The 19609-nt window shown below is 37.4% G+C and overlaps 2 protein-coding genes across 5 annotated transcripts in view; one reads left to right on the forward strand and one right to left on the reverse strand.

Moving 5' to 3' along the window:
• The first annotated feature begins 9824 nt into the window (after positions 1 to 9824).
• nme2a (NME/NM23 nucleoside diphosphate kinase 2a) lies at positions 9825 to 14063 on the forward strand. The gene is made up of 4 exons (XM_067369335.1): positions 9825 to 10045; positions 11100 to 11201; positions 11349 to 11461; positions 13932 to 14063. Exons 1-4 carry the CDS (start codon positions 9917 to 9919, stop codon positions 14047 to 14049), a joined length of 462 nt encoding a protein of 153 aa, XP_067225436.1. The 5' UTR covers positions 9825 to 9916; the 3' UTR covers positions 14050 to 14063.
• Positions 14064 to 14250: 187 nt separating this feature from the next.
• Positions 14251 to 19609, reverse strand: part of caskin2 (CASK interacting protein 2) — a 70704-nt gene continuing 65345 nt past the window's right edge. For all 4 annotated transcript variants that reach the window (XM_067369608.1, XM_067369607.1, XM_067369609.1 and 1 more), the window contains 2 exons: positions 18266 to 18506; positions 14251 to 15993 (listed from right to left, as the gene is read on the reverse strand). In XM_067369608.1, the coding sequence (XP_067225709.1) occupies positions 15897 to 15993; positions 18266 to 18506 (338 nt within the window). In that variant the 3' untranslated portion in view covers positions 14251 to 15896. The remainder of the gene's footprint in view (positions 15994 to 18265; positions 18507 to 19609) is intronic.

Below are 19609 nucleotides of genomic sequence, written 5' to 3' on the forward strand. Positions count from 1 at the left end.
CACGTGTGCCTTGATAACACATTGATCACAGCCTTGACGTTGTGAAGATTAGCCAATAGGCTGTCAATTCATTAAATTACAAGCTGTTTTCTCACAAAAGCAGTTTATTAAGCATAATAAAGCCTCTCCTCCACTGACATCCATTTAAAAAAAAAAACGGCCTCTGGTCTCCCTCTCTGCGTACCGTAGCATTACGCTTTTTTTGCTAACAGTGGAGGCTTACCTTAAAGCAGCTTTTATTATATAGCTTACCAGAAATGTTGTAATGTCTTTCTCAGTCCATCAAGGCTCCATAAACAGAGGGTAAGTGCGCTTTCATAATGTCACTATAGTTTCAAACAGCAAGCATGAAAAAGCCTGAAACACAAAACAAATGATACCAGATTGATACTGGTCATGGCACACAGCAACTATTAAAATAAATATAGAATTAGAAAATAAATGAGTCCCATACCACCTGTCCCATATACAAATAATCTCAGTGGTGTTGATCATTGATGACCAAATAAAAAAAAATTAAAATTAAAATTAAAAAAAGAAAGATTATATTCTTACGTATTGATAGTTTATTATATCAAATATTCTATGTTTATTTAACATACTTCAATCATACTTTTGATTGATTTGAATTGTTTAAAACAGAATGTTTGGGACAAGAGAAATGAGATAATAAATAATAAATGAAATGTGAACCAAATACGTCATCATGTATAAATAAATATTACAACATTATAATCTAATATTATCATATATTAGTGTTTATAATGATTCAAATATTAGTTTCAGCGATCTCCGCAACAGTTTGACGCGTGTTCCATTGTTTAACGCACTACAACCTGAAGATAACAAGATAAGATTTCTGAAGGACTAAACTTGTACCCTTCGAGACGAGTGGACTAAAACGAGCCAGGAGAACAAGTGGGAGAACGGATGGGAGTTCTCTTACTATATCAATTTATATGTAAATCACAGTAAATTACCAACCATATGGTAGTCCTCATTTACAGTTCTGCCGAATTCATCCACGCAGGAGGGCAGCTGAATGAGGATCCATCAAGAGCTAGATTGCTCTGTCGATAATGTGTGTTTGGCAGGCCGAGGATGGAGCAATGAAGCCGTCTGGAATGACTGCGCTGTCTATACAGCGCCCTCATGTGGCCTTGAGTGGAACGAATCGTGGGGGTAGGTTTATGATTGCCCTTGAAAAAAAAAAAAAGAAAATTAGAAAAGTCACCTGGTTAGAAAAATAATTACGGGCTGAATAATCACTGGCTAAAATAATTTTATTGATAGAAGGAAATGCTGGTATCAGAAAATGTTAAAGTCATGGTAAAATACATAATAATAATAATAATAATGGCCGTGCATACATTTTGTCTATATTCTCCACGGAAAGTGTTAGAGCAGCTGTTGCTATTGGAACAATTTGTTGCTGTAGTTAAAAGCTACATGTGTAACTTTTTATATAAAACCAAAAACAACGTCATTAGGCTAATAGGAGAGAGCAAATAAATAAGCCTATAAAGAAAGTTGCACAGCCTGTTATTTTCCAGTCCGCGCAACGCTTATATGGCGGGTTAGCATGAAACTCAAAGTTTGTTGTGTATAACGATCGACTATGAATCATTCAAAACAGCAAATCACCAGTTCACCAATCGCATTAAAGTGGAGAATTCAAATGTGACAAAAGACCGTTTCAGCTTCAGTGCTGTTCGTTCACCTCTGCCTGTACAGCTTTGTGCTTGGACACGTGTCGTAAGTGTACGTTTCCTCAATACAGGAACACAAAAGTGTTTGCTTTTTCCCCACGATGCGGTCAGAGCTGGATTTTGACTACAAACACATGGAAAATATGACTGTGATAATATTTAATATATAATATGAGGCACGTGCACAAACATGCCATTCAAAGGCCGACACGGTGCAATGACATTGAAAGGTGGAGCGAATAAGAAGGGCATCTGAAAATACGTCATCAGATTCGTATGTCTGAAGGAAGACGTGCAGGCGTGCCCTAAGAATGGCAGCGCTAAGCAGCATCTCATTCCCTTTATCAGGGAACAGGTTACATGTAACCCCATAACATTCCCTTTTGAGGGAACTTCTACGCTGCATCAGCTGCTAACTAACAACCTAAGTACTAAACCTCAGAGGCCTGAGCCCCGAGCCACTAGCGTGTCAGCAGGCAAACAGGCCTTGCAACCAAAACAGCCTGCTTCTCTGGCTATAGTAAGCATTACAGCTCACTCTTGAGGTGAGGAGTGGGCCCAACCTCAGTTTAGACCACCCCAGTCCTACTAATAGCCACAAGTTCCTGGAAAGGGCATAGATGACTTAGGATGCACCTGAACATGGTGAGGGATATACTTCCCAAAGGCAGCCAGCTGCATTGGTGCCTCTCTAAACCTGTCCACCACTGTTTCAGTGGCAGTGCCAAATAGCCTCCAGGGTGAGACAGGGGCATCAAGGAGGACAGCTTTATCTGACTCCTTGATCCCTGACAAATTAAGCCAGAGATGCCTCTCCATCGCCACCACAGTAGCCATGGACCAGCCAATAATGCAGGCCATCTGCTTGGTTGCACGGAGAGCTAGATCTGTGGCCATATGCAGTTCAGAGACCACCTCAGAGACAAAACCTCCCCCTGATTCAGGTCTTTGTGCAGATCTGCCTGATAAGCTTGCAGTACTGCTGTAGTGTGAAGAGATCTACCAGTCATCTGACATGGTTTAGAGGGCAAAATGGGAGTCAGTAATGAGGATGTCCCTGTGGAAAGGTTATTTGCTAAATTCCTATCCACCCATAACCCTGCTCACTCAGTCCCGCTACAATAGAATAACTCAAACCCAAATGGACCTCAGAGGCAGAGTGTGGATGTCTCCATGAACCTGACACTTCAGTGTGCAGGTCTGGGAGAAAGAGAAAGCTCACTAGAGCTGCACACTTATGACTCTGCAGATATTGTTAATCTAAACAAACTTCAGCAGTCTCACACTTTGAGCCGGGCTAGTTTAAACTCAGTCTGGCTGTGGCACAAGTCATAAGTTTCACCAGCACATTGTATTCAGCAGTTTGCTGCGTCGATCTATTTAATATATCCATTTCCACTGACACCATATCTATTACAGGATATCAGAATCACAGACGAGCAATAAGTCCTCGCTTTCCGCGGAAGAAACCGCTGAGCGGCAAAGACAATGGAGCCAGTGGGAGAGGCGAGGGTACCTCCCTTCACGCTCCTCTACAAGCTCCGTCTGAGATTCCCATGATCGTAGCCTCTTGCATCAGCAAATGTGGCAGAGCCGTGGGGCTCAGCGGCCTGACTCTCTTCACTCATAAAAGCTGGGAGTGGCATTTTCTCAGTGAGAAATCATCACAATGTATGCATCCAGCCCCCTCGAGGGCTGAACATGCATGCTCCACTCCCAAGACAAATAACACTCAGCTTGTGACAATTGCCAGGTGTTAAGAAACATGGGCACACAGGAACACAGTGCTTGAAACAGCCATATCACCCTGTAGCCCAAGACTGGTTGCCCACCGAATCTAAGCAGGGCTGAGCCTGGTTAGAACCTGGATAGGAGACTTCCTGGGAAAACTAGGTAGCTGCTGGAAGAGGTGTTAGTGAGGCCAGCAGGGGGTGCTCACCCTGTGTGGGTCTTAATGCCCCAGGATAGTGATGGGGACACTATACTGTCAAAAAGCACCATCCTTCAGTTGAAACGTTACTCCGAGGTCCTGACTTTCTGTGGTCATTAAAAAAATCCCATGATGTCCTTCGAAAAGAGTAAGGATGTAATCCCGGCATCCTGGCCAAATTTGCCTATTAAACTCTGTCCATCATGGCCTCCTAATCATCCCCATATACAGGCTTCATCACTCTGTCTCCTCTCCACCTGCTTCATGGCAATATGGCCCAACATGGCTGCCATCACATCATCCAGGTAGATGCAGGACATTGGTGGTGGTTAAGGAGATTCCTCCTTCCATAAGTAAAGAGCTTTGAATACCCAGAAAAGTGCTATATAAATGTAACAAATTATTATTATTATTTTGAATTGTCTGCTCGCCATTATTTTGCTCAACTTTTGATATCTTCACACAGCACTTAAACAAGCTGCTTCCTGAAGACAAAGAAACTGATGATGTGTTCTCAGGCATGCTTCTTATATGCTGGAACACACCTTGCGATGTCATTGCACTATGTCTGCCATTGTTTAGCGTGGTTGTACCCATGCCTCAGACACCGGGTTCCATGAAGGCGTGTCCCCCATAGTGTCAGCACCTGACGCAGCATATAAGTTCCCTCAAAAGGGAACTAATGGCGCTTTTCCACTGCATGGTACGGTTCGGTACGGCTCGGTACGGATCACTTTTTGGTGCTTTTCCACTGCATGGGACGGCTCGGTGGAACGGTACAGCTCACTTAAATAGTACCACCTCGGTTGAGGTTCCAAGCATGCTGAAGCAATACTAAATGTGATGTGTAAACAATGCAGATCACTGAATAGTCAGAGAGAATTGTCACTATCAGCGTCATTGGATTTGAAAGACGAGACACTAAACTCGCTATTTAAATAGTCACTAACAGCCACTGCAGTATCATTTGTCCGTGCAACTTTTTTTAAATGACCGTCGCACGAACTTGACGGCTGTATCGTGGTCAGTAGATGAGGTGCAGACTCATTGGTAGCCAAGGAGCGGATCCACGACAGTAAAGTCGGCGCAACTATAACGATCAGTCTATAATCCCACGCACTTTGAAGCGGTACTAAACTGCAGTGGAAAAGCATACCGAAAGTAAGCGGGCCAAGCCATGCCAAACCGAGCCGAGCCAAGTTGTTCCACGCAATGGAAAAGCACCATAAGTGAACTGAATATGTCCTTTTCCAGTCACCATACACCAGTGTTGTCATGGCCGCAGTTTTCCCGTGGAATTGGAATCATTTGACACAGTTGTTTTTCATGTCAGCGGGTTGAAGCGACCCCAAATAACATGATATTTAGCCCCTGGAATGAGAAATTTACCATATTTTATCCCCTGGGACACATTTTTTTACCGAGAGACCACCCTGAAACACAACTGAGGCTAAGTTTTGTGCTAACTTTGAGTAGAAATTGGGAGGGTTTTGTTGTGAAAATCTGGCAACCCTGCTACACACACTTATGTTTTTATACTCCCCAAATGTATTTAAGTGTTGAGGGTTAGTTTACAACATTGTCATACTGAAATTTCCAGCCAGCAAGAACAGCAATCATTCACTTTCTAGTTTGTCTTCTAACTTTGGAGCAGACCTAGTCTTAAAACTATAATAATTTAATGAATTCACTAATGAAAGGAAATCAAACACTAAGAATACCTGCTTATTATTGGTTCTATGCACTCTGCTTGGTACAACTCAGACAAATAGATGATGCGGAAAATTAGAGCACCAAAAAATCACAGTGATTTACAATTACATGAGGTGACCTGAATAAAGCTGCTGGAGTACAAATGTGATTATAAGCAAATGGAATAGATAGTAGAGAAAATTGTGTAATTTACAATAGACTTTTTACTTGCTAATATTTCCTGCACTTTCTCCCCAGAGCTGTTAGGCCTCAATGAGCATTGCATAATGCTTTTGTGCTGATTGACTGAGATTCTGCCATATTAAATCAGGTATCCTAACAAATAACACGCTCTGATACCAAGTACACAACAAACGTATTTAGACAAGTGATATGTATTAAAACAGTTAAAACTGAAAAGGGAGCAACATTTCTGCTGAAGGAAAAAAGACAAGATCTAGAGTGACTTAAATCAAAGTTAAGGAGGCAGTACTTCACACTACCACTTGGCAGCTACCTCATTAATCCTTACTTTAAGCCCTGGTAAAAATAGAGCATGGATATAGAAACCATCTAGTACTGTTGGAGAGATTAGTAGAGGATTATTTATCCATTTAGTCAGATAAGTGCATATTCTGTTAGAAGGAAGGATTTGTGGAAATAAGAGCTCTGGCCGTTATGTCCCTTCAGTTGGTGGTTAATACTTATTCTACACACATGATGAACTAGAAGACCGCATGTGGTCACATTAGCAAAATTTAGGAGAAATTTCACAGGCAAAAAGCTGAATTATCTATCAGGAAATCTTTCACCCACATGAGAAATTTGTGGATTCCTATTGAAATTACTGGATTTTGTGTGTGAAAATTCATCAAACAAAGGTAAATGTGTGGATACATTAGCAATTATTGCAGGCAAAAAAGTTAAATTTGTCAGCAGTGTGAATCGATGTATAAAGCAGAACACAGAGAAGTCAAACCAAGCAGCTTTCTGTTGGTCAACGAAGCAAATTTGAAAAAATGATACGAAATCTGTGTGGGTAAATATATGGCCCTGATACGACGCTCCATATTGCATGGATTGAAATGACATGGATTATGCCTGTGAAAATTTGCCGAACAACTGTAAATGTGACCACACATTTATATTACTTATGATTATATGTCAGGTGTTGCATGACACTTGTGAAGACCCAACGTTTGCTAAAATTTTTGGTTAGTATGATTACCCCACCATTGCACAGTGTGAGTGTTTGGCATACTGAGGTTGTTTGGGGGCATTTGAGTTGTTTGTTTCTTGTCTTTTTCTCAGGGTCAGCACCATAAATCCCTCTGTTGCCAAAACTGCATTGACTGCAAATAGGTATGATGGGTTGAGAATGCAAACATGAATTATTGCTAAAACTGGACAGAGCTTATCAACAATCGTTCTTGTCATGCCAGGGTCATATTTGACATTGGATAAAAGACTGAGTACACAAAAACTTTGGTAGGGTTGTATCCATATGGAAAAGCACTACATTATTGATTAATGCTACACATAAACCTTTGTGTTTTTACTTCTCGGTTTCTTTTTTCCTTACATGTATCATGTACACAGCACTACTTTGGACCTAATTTAAAAAAAATAATAGTAATTTGTAGTAAAACAGACAAAGACAGAGGAATAGCTATCAACACAACACCATTTAACAGTAATCCAGACAGGCAGTCCAAAACAACATAGCATAACAGTGATCTGATGAGGAGAGCAGGATAAGTAACAACTTAAGTACTAAACACAAATGAGGGTAATTAACCAAACACAGCTGAAGCATATGAACTAATAATGACGGTGACTCAAAATACAGATGAGTGACAGGAATCTGAACAAAGACACATGACAAATGAAAACAAACTGAATGTCCATAAAACAGAAACTAATAGAACATAATGGCCAAATGTTGTTTGGTTCAAACCTAAATTTTAATATATATATATATATAATGTTTTCCCAAAGGCAAAAACATTCATACAAAGCACAACCCATACTTAATCAACATATTTTATTTTGAATCATAAATGAAATTTCTGTCATTAGTTACTCACCTTCATGTCGTTCCAAACCTGTAAGACCTTTGTTCATCTTCGGAACACAAATTAAGATATCTTTGATGAAATCCGAGAGGTTTCTGACCTTCCTGTAGACAGAAATGTCATAACAAATTTCAAGGCCCAGAAAGGAATTAAAGACATTGTTAAAATAGTTGACGTGACTACAGTGGTTCAACCTTAAACATCATATTTTCTGTTATGCACTAACAAAAAAAAAAAAAGAAAAAGAAAAATTCATAAAACCCACAATAATTTCTGCATTCAGTAAAGTATCAGTAGCCTATGTGTGCACATCAGATCTTTGGTGTCAAGCTAATTACTATTTAATTAGACAAAATTGCTTCTATTAATTTTTTCTGTTGGGAGTGTAATTTGCTTTTAGACAAAAAAGGATACTGGATTAGCCCAGTATAACAATGCACTTATAATGGGGTCGTTTCACATTTTTCAGTGTACATTTATGAGCAATGAACTCTCTTTTCCACACTCTTGCTTTTCATTTTATTGTCATTGTGGTACAGGTACACTACTTTGGGCCTATTTAATAGGACTGAGAACTACTGTAACATTTAATTGGCAGGAACTACCATCATCCAAATGTCCAGGCTCTCTTGTACAAGGCTGAAATTTAACTGCCTCGCATGCCTTCACTAGTTGCCAAAGGACTCTACTAATGGTCAAATAATACAAGAACATGAGCCAATGCCACTACACTGTGCATGTATTAGAACTGACAGTTGTGTAAAACATTTAATGGAACTGTGGAAAAGAGTAAATGGAAGTGCATATAACTAAGTTACATGACTGCAGTGCAATGATTCCGTGAGGATTAACACAGTATATGATGCAGAGATTTAATGCATATTTCTTAACAGTACAGATGGTCTAATGTGTCCCAAATCTTACACCATCAAACTTCCACCAGGGAAATATGTCCTACAGATGGAGATAATGGCCATGTGCGGTATATGATAATGTTGTGGCTTAACTGGAGCTGTTAAATTGGTGCCCAGTGGATAAATTGCTTTGGGTGCACTTAACGAATCAGATGTTTTATGATGTTCTAATGTGTTTTTCAATGATTGCATAATGAATTTTGGTATGCAATTACATCTTAGAATTACTGTTACTCATTAGAGCTCCATTAAAAATAGTGTTGACATGAGACTAAATGTACACTACAAAAAAACATGAAACATTCATTGAATGACAATCTTTTATATCATTATTAATGCATTTATAAAAAGAGATGCATACAGAATTATACTCTTACAGGTGAGGGAATACAAACAAAACAGAAGGGGGAAAATGAAGAAGAAAGGAGAAATCAAAAAAGGGAACAGTAGTTTATTAAATTTTATTATTACAATGCATTAAAATTATTTTAAACTATTAAAATGTAAAAATGTTATGTTAAATTAATATTTAAAAATAATGCCAGTAAATGTACTCTGAGAAATATTCACTGTAAAAAGTGACATCCCCTATATTTATTTACAATCTATCCTAATTTAAGACTTTTTAAAGGTACAGATGTGTTGTTGGTGGCAATAAAAAGAAATGATACACTGATAGAAATTGTATTTTTAAAGTGATAGAAGAATTTGATCCCAGTTGGGATAAAACAGTCTAATAATAATTAAAATAATTTAGTAAAATCAAGCAAGATTTGTTAAGGAGATACATGTTTTGTGTATCATACTTTGGATTCCATCGCAACAGATTAAAAATCGATTAATAGATTAAAGCGCGAGCACTGGAATTAGTCTCCGCCCACCTCCATAAAACACTTAGGCTACAGCAGATGATCATGGATTAGTAAAAGCACGCGCGTGAGGAATCAACTACAGACTCGTGGACTGTCGTCAAATAATGTAAGAATAATATTTTCTCTGTGTTTTATTATCATGTTACTGTCAATTTTGACAAAAGTTTAATCTTACAAATGAATTAAGGCGAGGCTGAGGTGGTAAGCTGCTCACGCGCAGATCGGTTTAATGGTACTTTAAATTTAGCTTGTTAAACAAACATGAATGCCACAGTTTGCCTAATATAAGTCGCCTGTATAATAGTTTCATAGAAGTGAAATAAAAATTCGAATGAATTTTAATATGACTTCAGCCTTAATTGTTTTCTATAAGATTGTGTCAGAGATATTTGGCTAAATAAAGTTTAACATGAAAAGGTGGTTAGATAACATGCTTTGGACAAGATGCTTGAGGACAGCGATCCGATCAGATCAGATCACTAGCCACGGTTTAAGCAGTCAGTCTACTAAAATAAGCCGTCGATACAGGGTTAAGACAGAGAAAGATCTTGCCCTGCCACTTGAAATGTAGTGATGGGTTCAGGGGTTTCATCACCGAAACCCCCATCCACACCTCCAGCCCAGTGTGCCAAATTTGGGACGACGTAAGTTTAAATGTGATTCTGTCTGCAACTGTTTTTTGTGTATGTTTTAATGGTATTATTATTTTTTAAATTTTAGCCTAATGTCTGGAAATGAAGAGCGCACTTTCATTGCCATCAAGCCTGATGGAGTGCAGAGGGGACTTGTCGGAGAGATCATCAAGCGTTTCGAGCAGAAAGGGTTCAAGTTAGTTGCTATGAAGTTAATCCAGGTAAATTAAATTAACAGTTTTAATCTAAATAGTTTATATTGGATTTACCTTTCCTTTTAATAGCCAACAAGTTGCTGAGTGCATCCAAGTTAGACGTTAGGCGGTGAACACTCATTTGGTGTTGACACATGGCGGTTACATTTAAAACGCTACAATCTTATTTGTGAATGAATTGTGCAATCCGAATGTGACAAAAATGCAACAGATTTATTTATCTCTATTTTTTTTTCTAAATATATATATATATTTCGCGTCAAAACTCCTACATCACCGCGTAGCTGTCATAGCAACGTTCTGTTTTTTCAGCATCTTCTAGCAGAAGGATGCTACTTTTTTGTTTATTATATATAGCAAAATTGAAGAAGTAAAAATGCCACTGAAAATAAATTTTATGGGAACAATAATTGAATTATTGCATATATGTATTTTCATATAATATTAAAATATTATGCTTTGTAATGAACAATGTTTAAAAATTGTATTACATCTATATAGGTTTCTATACTTCAGATCAGTAGTAAATGTATTTATTTTTTATTTAGAAAGCTCTATTCTTATATATATATTACATGGCTAGAAAATATGCCCTCAAATAAATAAATATGCTACTGAAAATAAGTTATAGGAGCAATTATTCTATTTAAATATTTATATTTTCTAGTTAATGCAGTTTAATATAATGCAGTGTATATAATTGTATTAGAACTGCAGTATAATTTGATTCTCTAAATGTTCAATTTGTATTAAATTTGATTAAAAACGTTACATATATTTTAAATTTTCCCTTGTCTGTAATTGTAAAAAACTCTATTTTTAGTGTGAGGGAACTTAAACTCTCTCGGACACACACTTGTTTAGAGGTTAAACCAATTACTCGTTCCTTGTGGTCTGCAGAGTTTCACCTGCTATATATATCCTCATGTGACAGTAAACATGACCTCCAAAATAAGATTGTCACAAAAAAAGTTTTGGTCAAAGGGGTATGTGGGATTAACGGAGCTTTAATTCACAAAACTTTACAGGCAGCTGTCTTTTTTGCTTCTCTTCAATGCAGGCCGATGAGGATCTTCTGAGACAGCACTACGGTGACCTAAAGGATCGGCCTTTCTTCCCTGGGCTTGTCAGTTATATGTCCTCTGGCCCTGTGGTTGCTATGGTAAACCTATTTATATTTATTTTTCCCCACAGTGCAGCTCTAGGGCACTTTGAATTTAATAATGTTTCTCCCTTATTGCTAATAAATATTCTTCCTACATTTCATGAAATTGGCTGTACTAATGTTATTTCTGTAATATATTTTTAGGTGTGGGAGGGTTTTAACATTATAAAAACCGGCAGAGTAATGCTCGGTGAGACTAATCCCATTGACTCCAAGCCTGGGACTATCCGAGGTGACTTTTGCGTTCAGGTTGTCCGGTAAGATCTCATACTGTAGTCTAAAATATCATTTTGACAACTTGGTTTTATAGTCACCCTGTAGTCAATAATTTTACCCCATAAAACTCATCTTTGATCACCAAAATGTCATTTTTAAATGCCTTAAAATAGCTTGAATGTAACTGCTTCATTTAGTATACGCAGATCTATGAATATGATAATTAGCCCCGCCTCCACTCAGATCCACATGGTCATTCACTTGGAGGTGAACGCTGCATAATATCATCACTTTTTACAAGGTCAGACATATAACGGTTATTAATATAATTAGCCTTTTGCTATGCATCATCAAAACCATGTTTTTGAAACTGTCTTTAGATCACTGCAGTTTTAAAGAGAAAATACTAAGCAATGGTGTTGACTCATGAATTTGCACGTTTTTTCTTAAAGCATATTAAAAACACCACATAGACATATAAACATTAAAAACTTGGGGCCGTATTCACAAAACATTTTATCTTACCACTAAGAGTTCTCCTAAATAGCAGTAAAAGTTCTTAGCTAAGAGTTTTCTCTTAAAACCTATTCACAAAGCTGCTGAGACAAACTTTTACTAAGGAATAGACAGAAGTCTTAAGCTAAGAGTAAGGGCGGAGTTGACCTCGTTGCTATGGAGTATGCCTACAGTGATTGGCTGATGGGGGAGGAGTCAGCGATTTAATCATAGAAATATTGTAGAATGAAAAATAAAGGTTTTAAAATACAAATGTTGCCCTATTCAAATAAATATTTTTTAATAAAGTCAAAATAAAATGTTGCCATTGTTGCCATAAAGGTTTTAAAATAGGCTAAGTGTCACTAATTAAACTAGTATATACAGTTAATTGTAAAACCACTGCCACAGGTAATCAGACAATATTAATTTTTTTGTTAAAGATTTTTTTTTTTTGGCGCCTCATTGTAGATTCAAATCTATAAATCAAAATGTATTGCATTTATGAAGAAAAGGTTCAGCACCTAAGGCTCTGTCGCTATTGTCTCGATGGCGTACAGTGTCATAGAGACTTAGGAGTCCTCTTGACTACTCCTAACTTTTCACAGACTTAGGAGCTAGTTTTAGCGCTAAAATGCTTTGTGAAAAACTTAAAAAAAATGGGCGTGTCAGTCCTAATTTTAGGAGTCCTACATTTTTGCTCTAAGAGTTTCTCCTAAATCGGCAAGTTAGGAGCTACTTTTAGCCTAGTTTTGTGAATACAGCCCTTGATTTTCACCACAGGGGGACTTTAAAAGTTCCTAATTTTGGTTTGTTCAAAGATTCATGCTGCGTCCCAATTCGCCTACTTATACCACGTCCTAAAAGTATGTACTGTTTTTGTAAAGAAAAAGTACATACTTTTGAGTGTGTAGTAGAAGAGTATGCAAATTTTGGGACATACTACCTCGTCATAACTGCGTCTTTACCGGACGTTCTGTTGCTTAGTTACTCAACCTGTAACTGTTTAAACTACCCTGTCAATCATCTTGTCACAGTTAAAATCCTCCACATTGAATTAAATTTATTTTCCTACCGTTTCGGCGAGAAATGTAGTCACACGTAGATCTGCCAGTCATGGGTCTTTCATGCAGAGAACTCTCCTCATCTTTGCATAATGATGCATTTAAAAGTTAATGACCAAACACATCGTTATAAAAGTTCACAATGCTGTTGCAGATGAAATATAATGTGGATAACATTTAATAAATATCTTTTTGTCAGGTTAGACACTGCTTATTAATCATTCAAGCCCCTTTATCTTAACCGTCGTACCTCGCACGTCCGTCATGTTTGTAGTTTTTAAACACTTTTTATTCGTATTTGTAGTTCTAATCGAATCCTCGTCCACAGCGCAATGTGTTATGGCCAATATTAGCCATTAGAAGTGTGCACGGATCTGCACTTCGAATTCTAACCGGAAAAAGTATACCATCCGGGTATCTTTGGACTACTCATTTCAACATACTACGATTTGGGACATACTAATTCTTTTTCGAATACTATTTAGGACGCATAGTATGCGAATTGGGACTCAGCATCAGTCTCTCTATACCCCTCCTTTCCAAGAGCCTACTCCGCTCTGATTGGTCAGATGGCCGAGACTGTTGTGATTGGTCTACCGCTTACAGCGCGTGTCGGAAAAGAAACGCCTATTACCATATCTGAATTTCAGCTCTGGATGCTTCCTCTGCATTTGATACACAGTGATATGAACAGGTTTTTTTTGTATCGATTCCATAGCGAGTCCTCATAATGACTGCTGAAAATTCAGCTTTGCCATCACAGGAATAAATTATATTTTAAAATCTTTTAAACAATATTAGTTTTTACTGTGTTTTCGATCAAATAAATGTAGCCTTGGTGAGCATGAGACTTTAAAAACATTACAAACATCTTGACCACTAACTAGGATGCATCACTTTAATTTATTTACCTGCAGTAGTCTTTGCTAATATTAAATTGCTTTCGCTTCAGGAACATCATTCACGGCAGTGATTCTGTCGAAAGTGCCAACGCTGAGATCAACCTGTGGTTCAAACCAGATGAGATCTGTGACTACACCAAATGTCAGGACAGCTGGCTTAATGGCTGAACACCTTTTTCTGCACTTTTCTCTCTCTTTGGTGTTTCTGCTTGGATTCAATTTTCATTTTTTTTCCACAGTTTCTGGTGTTTGTATTTACAATAAAACAAGAAATCCTGTGAATTGGAGGGTCACTTTCAGTGAGCTGGTAGTATGTAAAACAAAAGCTAGAGCCATGACGACATGAGTCATGTAATTCAAGGATTGATCTCTTGACGATTTTATTTTATTAAACATTAATACTTCAAGTAGTTCAAATGGATGAATTAGAGGCTTATTTATACTTACTGTATGGTTGCCCCACTCGGGTAAAGCAGTGAACCATGTGTCTAGTTTTTTAACAGAGCAATGCCACACAAAGCACTGCAGAAAGGAATGAACCTAGGATATAAAGTACACAGTGCTCATATAAATGATACGGTTGCACCAGCAGTGCTGTTTTCATAGTCCTTTAAAATATAATTACGCCACATAATAAAAAATCTATAATTCCAGATTGTTACTTCGAAAAAAGCATGCAAGAACAGAATGGTCTGGTCTTCTCTCAGTTATTATATATACAATTCTTTTGAACAATGCAGTTTACATCAAACAGTTAGAGAAAGCCTCTTTCAGTCAAGTACTGTTTGTCTTACCAGTGTACAGTACATGCAGAAATAAATTCATACAATAAAAGATACATAGTGCATACACTACATAATGTGATAAAAGTGCACAAGAGTCAAAAAAAAAAAAAAAAAGACTTTAAAGCTCAATTTGAACATTTCTTGTCCTATAGTTTGGTGATATTTTTGTGTTTTTTGTGTTTTAACCACATGGGCCCCAGTTTATTAAAATGCAAGTGCCCTTTTGGTCAGCCGAGCCCAAAAAAAAAAAAAAATGTAGTGCTTTGCAACGGTTTCTATTTTTGCCTGTCAATTTAAACCAGAGTGACAGCATTCACAAAGAGGGACTGTCCCTTTTTAACCTGACAAAACAAAACAAATAAATTATCATTCTGGTACAAAAATATATAATAGATGTAATCCATACAGTGTTTTCTCTTTCCCAAAACACAATGGTTGTCAAAATATACAATTGCTCTATTAATATGTTAAGAAAAGTCATGTTCTTAACATTTTAAGATCTAGTTGAATTGTTATGCAAAGGTTGAAACATACATGTACAGTGCAACTACAAATATACTGTACAACACTGAATCTGTTGGCAGGACACAAAGTTTCATTATAGTCAAACATACTTGGTCCATGAGGTTTGGGTCATTACACAACGATGATGTCCGCTGAGCAGTTTTCTTGGTTATGTTTTGATCAGTTGAATAATTGCTTACTTTTAAACCAAAGGATCCTCTAGTCGACAGAAAACAAAGTTGAAGAGTGAGAAATTTCAGAGCACCTGAAACAGAGTTCAGATTGTATCTCACTTAGATTTTACATCGTATATCGATTTGCTGGAGGCCAACTGTGAGTCTTGATCGGAGCACAACAGGAAATTAAAGTGTCTCTGTTGGAAGAACTTTAATACAGTAGATCTGAACAGTAAGTGCTTACATTCTGCAATCTTCACTGCAGATATCCTGTCCGAGCAAACCGAAGATGCAGAAAGCAACAATTTGGTAAGAGTGTGAAAGTTCTCAAGTGGATCTTTTGTGGAAATCTGAGACAGGATCTATCCCAACAGATGCACCGCAATCCATTGCAAACTACTATCTTAAATTAGCTAATTGAATTCAACTGTTAAAACCAAGCAGGTCCACCAAAGTGTGTTGTAAACAAAGTGTGAGAAGTTGCTTGTCTACAACATCCAGAAGCTTGCATGTGAAGGCCCCACGCAAAGGCTATAGGAATTATAGTAGGTCAATCCAACATGGCTTCCAGCTGGTCAGCAAGATCATCGAACATGTTCCCTATATCATCAAGAATGTTCCCAGCTGACTGCACTGTGTTCACACCCCTGAGAGAAAGAAGAGCAAGAACAAGGTTGAGAAGGTTTAATATGGAGGTATTGTGGTGTATGTCTTAATAAAGGAGTGTTTACACTGACAGCAACATGCAGTCATTTTATATTTCTATGAGAGTTAGCGATTTTCAGGAGCTTGAGCGACTGTTGGCGATGCGACGTGGGTGTACAGTTTCCTACAACGAGATGTATTTGACCTAAACTTTCAGTGTGATATTAGCCACGAATATATAGCCAAAATAACAATTTTTATTTCAAATAATAATATATTATAATATACAATAGCTTTTAAAAGTTTCGAGTCTACAAGATTTTTTATTTAGCAAGGACGATTCAATTGATCAAAAGTGACAGTACATTTACATTGTTACAAAAGATTTGTATTTCAAATGAATATTGTTCTTTTGAACTTTATTCAAAGAATCCTTAAAAACAAGTATATGACAGTTTCCACATAAATATTAAGCAGCACAACTGTTCAGCGATGATAAAATTAAGAAACATTTACTAATTCTAGTAGTAAATCAGCATATTAGAATGATTTCTGAAGAATCTGAAAGAAAACTGAAGAGTAATGATTCTGAAAATTCAGCTTTGCCATCAGATGAATAAATTAAATTTTAAAATATATTAAAATAATTTTATTTTTTATTTTTTATGGTAATAATACTTTACAATTTTACTGTATTACTTCGATCAAATAAATTTAGTCCGGGTCTCTTAAGAGACTTCTTCCAAAACTTAAAAAAAAAAAAACTTTTGAACAGTAGCATATTACTAAATTAATATGAATAATATTATGAAATGAATATATTAATTACACCCTTAATTAAACGCTGAGGTCTTGTGACAAGACACAGTAGCATACTACTGTTTAAAATGTTTTTCAATGCCTAATGTTTCCATTATTTAAGTGAACAATAAGGTACTTGAGGCTGTGCTGTATCGTGAATAAATGAAGGGCATTAGGCACAACGCAAAGTGGAGTGTCAGCAACCCCTTTAGCCGTGACTTATTCACGATACAGCACTAGCCTCGAGTACCTTATTACTTTTATAAAATGGTTACCACACAATACAAATACCAAAGCCAAAAATATTTATCAATGCAATTTTCATGAAGTAAACTTTCAATAAAAGCCTTCCTTCCGCCGGAAAAAATAGTCCCTGACCGTGAACAGCAACAGAAGTTACATTATTACGCCATTAGATGGAATGAGTGTGTCAGCCAGCAGCGAAGACTTTTCAATTGAAAAGACTGAATTGTTGTGAACACGGAACAAGACGCAACTGACAGTTTACGTTGCTAAGAGTGGTTGCTAAGGGTGTTGTGTAGTGATACACAGAACTGTTGGGTGAAGCGGTCATAGCCGAGTTTTATCGTGAATAAAACCGCTACTGACCAATCAGAATCAAGGACAGGAACTAACCGTTTTATAAAAAAAAAAAAAACGGTTGCTAATCTGCACTAGTATGCTAAGTAGGGGTTACTTTATGTAAAACACACTAGTTGCGTCCCAAATGACGCACTATACACTATGCACTTATACACTATGTACTTGTGCACTATGCACTCATCCATGTAGTGCATTAATTGTATAAGGTTATTTTGTCACTTAACAACGGAGTCCGATCCTCCCTTCCCCTCCACTACGTAATTAAAGCTGCGACAGTTGAGTGCACGAAGTGTCCAACATTCCACACTTCGTTTTTCCGTTAATTTTCTGTGTGAACGCACTACTCGCACTATTTATACTTAAAAATGTCATAGAATAGTGCACAAGTACGCAAATTGGGACGCACCTACTGACTGGGGGGGTTATCCTTGATTAGCATATGCTACGCTATGAGCTAAATCTGTTCAAAATGCAAAATAAGGTTCAATGCGAACAGATTGACCAGCAACACTGCTGACAGTGGATTTGCTGTGATAAAATAGGAGGGGAGTCAAATGAAAGTCTAAATTGTTGAGACACCATCTGTCTCTGTCTACGAGATAAGGACATCAACAATCTGTCTTCATTGCAGCCAAAACGATCAAAGAGTCAAAGGAAAAACAGGCACTAGTTTTAGGGAGATCACTTATTGCTAGATTTCCCAGCAGGCTTGTCGTGACAAGTGGTCATTCAGTCATTATAGTACCATCTGCAAGGCTGTCTCATCGAAATACAGAATTTCCTCTACTGTGTGAAAAAAGTGGATTCAAGCTGCTTAATACTTTGACAGAGGACAGATACAAAGAGACAAAAACAAGTGATTTGTGTTACCTTTCTGCTGGATTTTCCTGAGCCAACTTCCTCTCCACAACTTTGAGTGCTGCCTCGAGAGACGTGCTGGTTTGCTCAAGTCGTTTGTGGACCAACACGTCCTGGCCTTCGGTCACAGCCTGTGGCTTTCCTGCCAGCGCAACCTGACTTTGAGGTGCTTTGTTAGGAGGACAGTGAGCTGGAGGACTGCAGGGAGGTGAAATGGCAAAGGCCACGTTCTGTACGACATTGACTGTCACTCCTGAAGAAAATTGACGACATCCAAAGGAGGAGATAGAACACTAATTTAGTAAGAGCATAAACATTGGTTTGCAAGTTTATATTATATATATATATATATAAACATGGGCAAATAATGAGAATCCCAGGGCTGATTCAATAGTATCAAATCAGTGTTATCATTAACTGAAACAAACTATTATTAATTATTTTTGGTAATTGAATTAAAGCTGAAATAATATAACTGTCAATAGAGCATTAGTAGACTGTTAGGTTAAGGTTATTAGAATAAGTATACATGTACTTGCCAAGTTATTTATTGTCACTTTTGAGACAATAACACTTTTTGACATTTTTGAATGGTAGTGTATGATTGTTAGTAGTTATAAATGTGTTTAAAACAAAAACTATAGAACAACACAAGACGCGTCACTCGTATTGTTTTGAATGGGAGAAAGTGCAATGTGCAATATGGCCAAATAAGTCCCGCCTTTTAAATAAAGTCATCGCGTCACTGCAGCGGCCGTTAGAAGCCGGTGTCATGAGAAATCAAGTCACCCCCCAGGAATCAGGCCTCCTTTAGGACCCAGGCGGTAAAGCCTAATGAAAAGTTGTTATCATGATGTTTTGACTAATTATAACCTATTTCACTATTGTATGATGTTTATTACATTAAGTGCACAAACAACATGCTTGAAATATAAAATGAATGCCTATGTATTGCATAATAAAACAAATTGGAAACACAACCTTGCCTAAAATGTTTGTTTTTAACAAACATCATTAATTTAAAACATGTAATTGGGGAACTACTGTATGTTGGAAGCAAAAAACATAAAACACGATAATGGTCATTATAAGGCATTTTAAACGATATGAAGCATTACGTGATTTTGCAGGAATTATAATCAGGCGTTAAAAATACTACCCATTAAAAGTCTAGTGTTGAACCAATAGAATCACTCGGGGTCCTAAAGGAGACCCGATTCTTGGGGGGACTCTATTTCTCACCACACCGGTTCCTATAGAAGCAGTCAGACGCGCGGCTCAGAAATGAGACACAAGAGACGTGCACTTAGGATTGCACATGTGCATTAGCTTAACCCAGCCTGAAAAATACAGTTT

Source organism: Chanodichthys erythropterus, chromosome 19 (genome assembly GCF_024489055.1).
Source record: "Chanodichthys erythropterus isolate Z2021 chromosome 19, ASM2448905v1, whole genome shotgun sequence".
Taxonomy (NCBI): Eukaryota; Metazoa; Chordata; class Actinopteri; order Cypriniformes; family Xenocyprididae; genus Chanodichthys; species Chanodichthys erythropterus.

What these genes read in the sequence shown, in the direction of transcription:
- nme2a (XM_067369335.1), top strand. Translation starts at nt 9,917, where the DNA reads ATGTCTGGAAATGAAGAGCGCACTTTCATTGCCATCAAGCCTGATGGA. An exon ending in TTGCTATGAAGTTAATCCAG is followed by an intron (nt 10,046 to 11,099) that starts GTAAATTAAATT and finishes TCTTCAATGCAG; the next exon opens with GCCGATGAGGATCTTCTGAG. An exon ending in CTGGCCCTGTGGTTGCTATG is followed by an intron (nt 11,202 to 11,348) that starts GTAAACCTATTT and finishes ATATATTTTTAG; the next exon opens with GTGTGGGAGGGTTTTAACAT.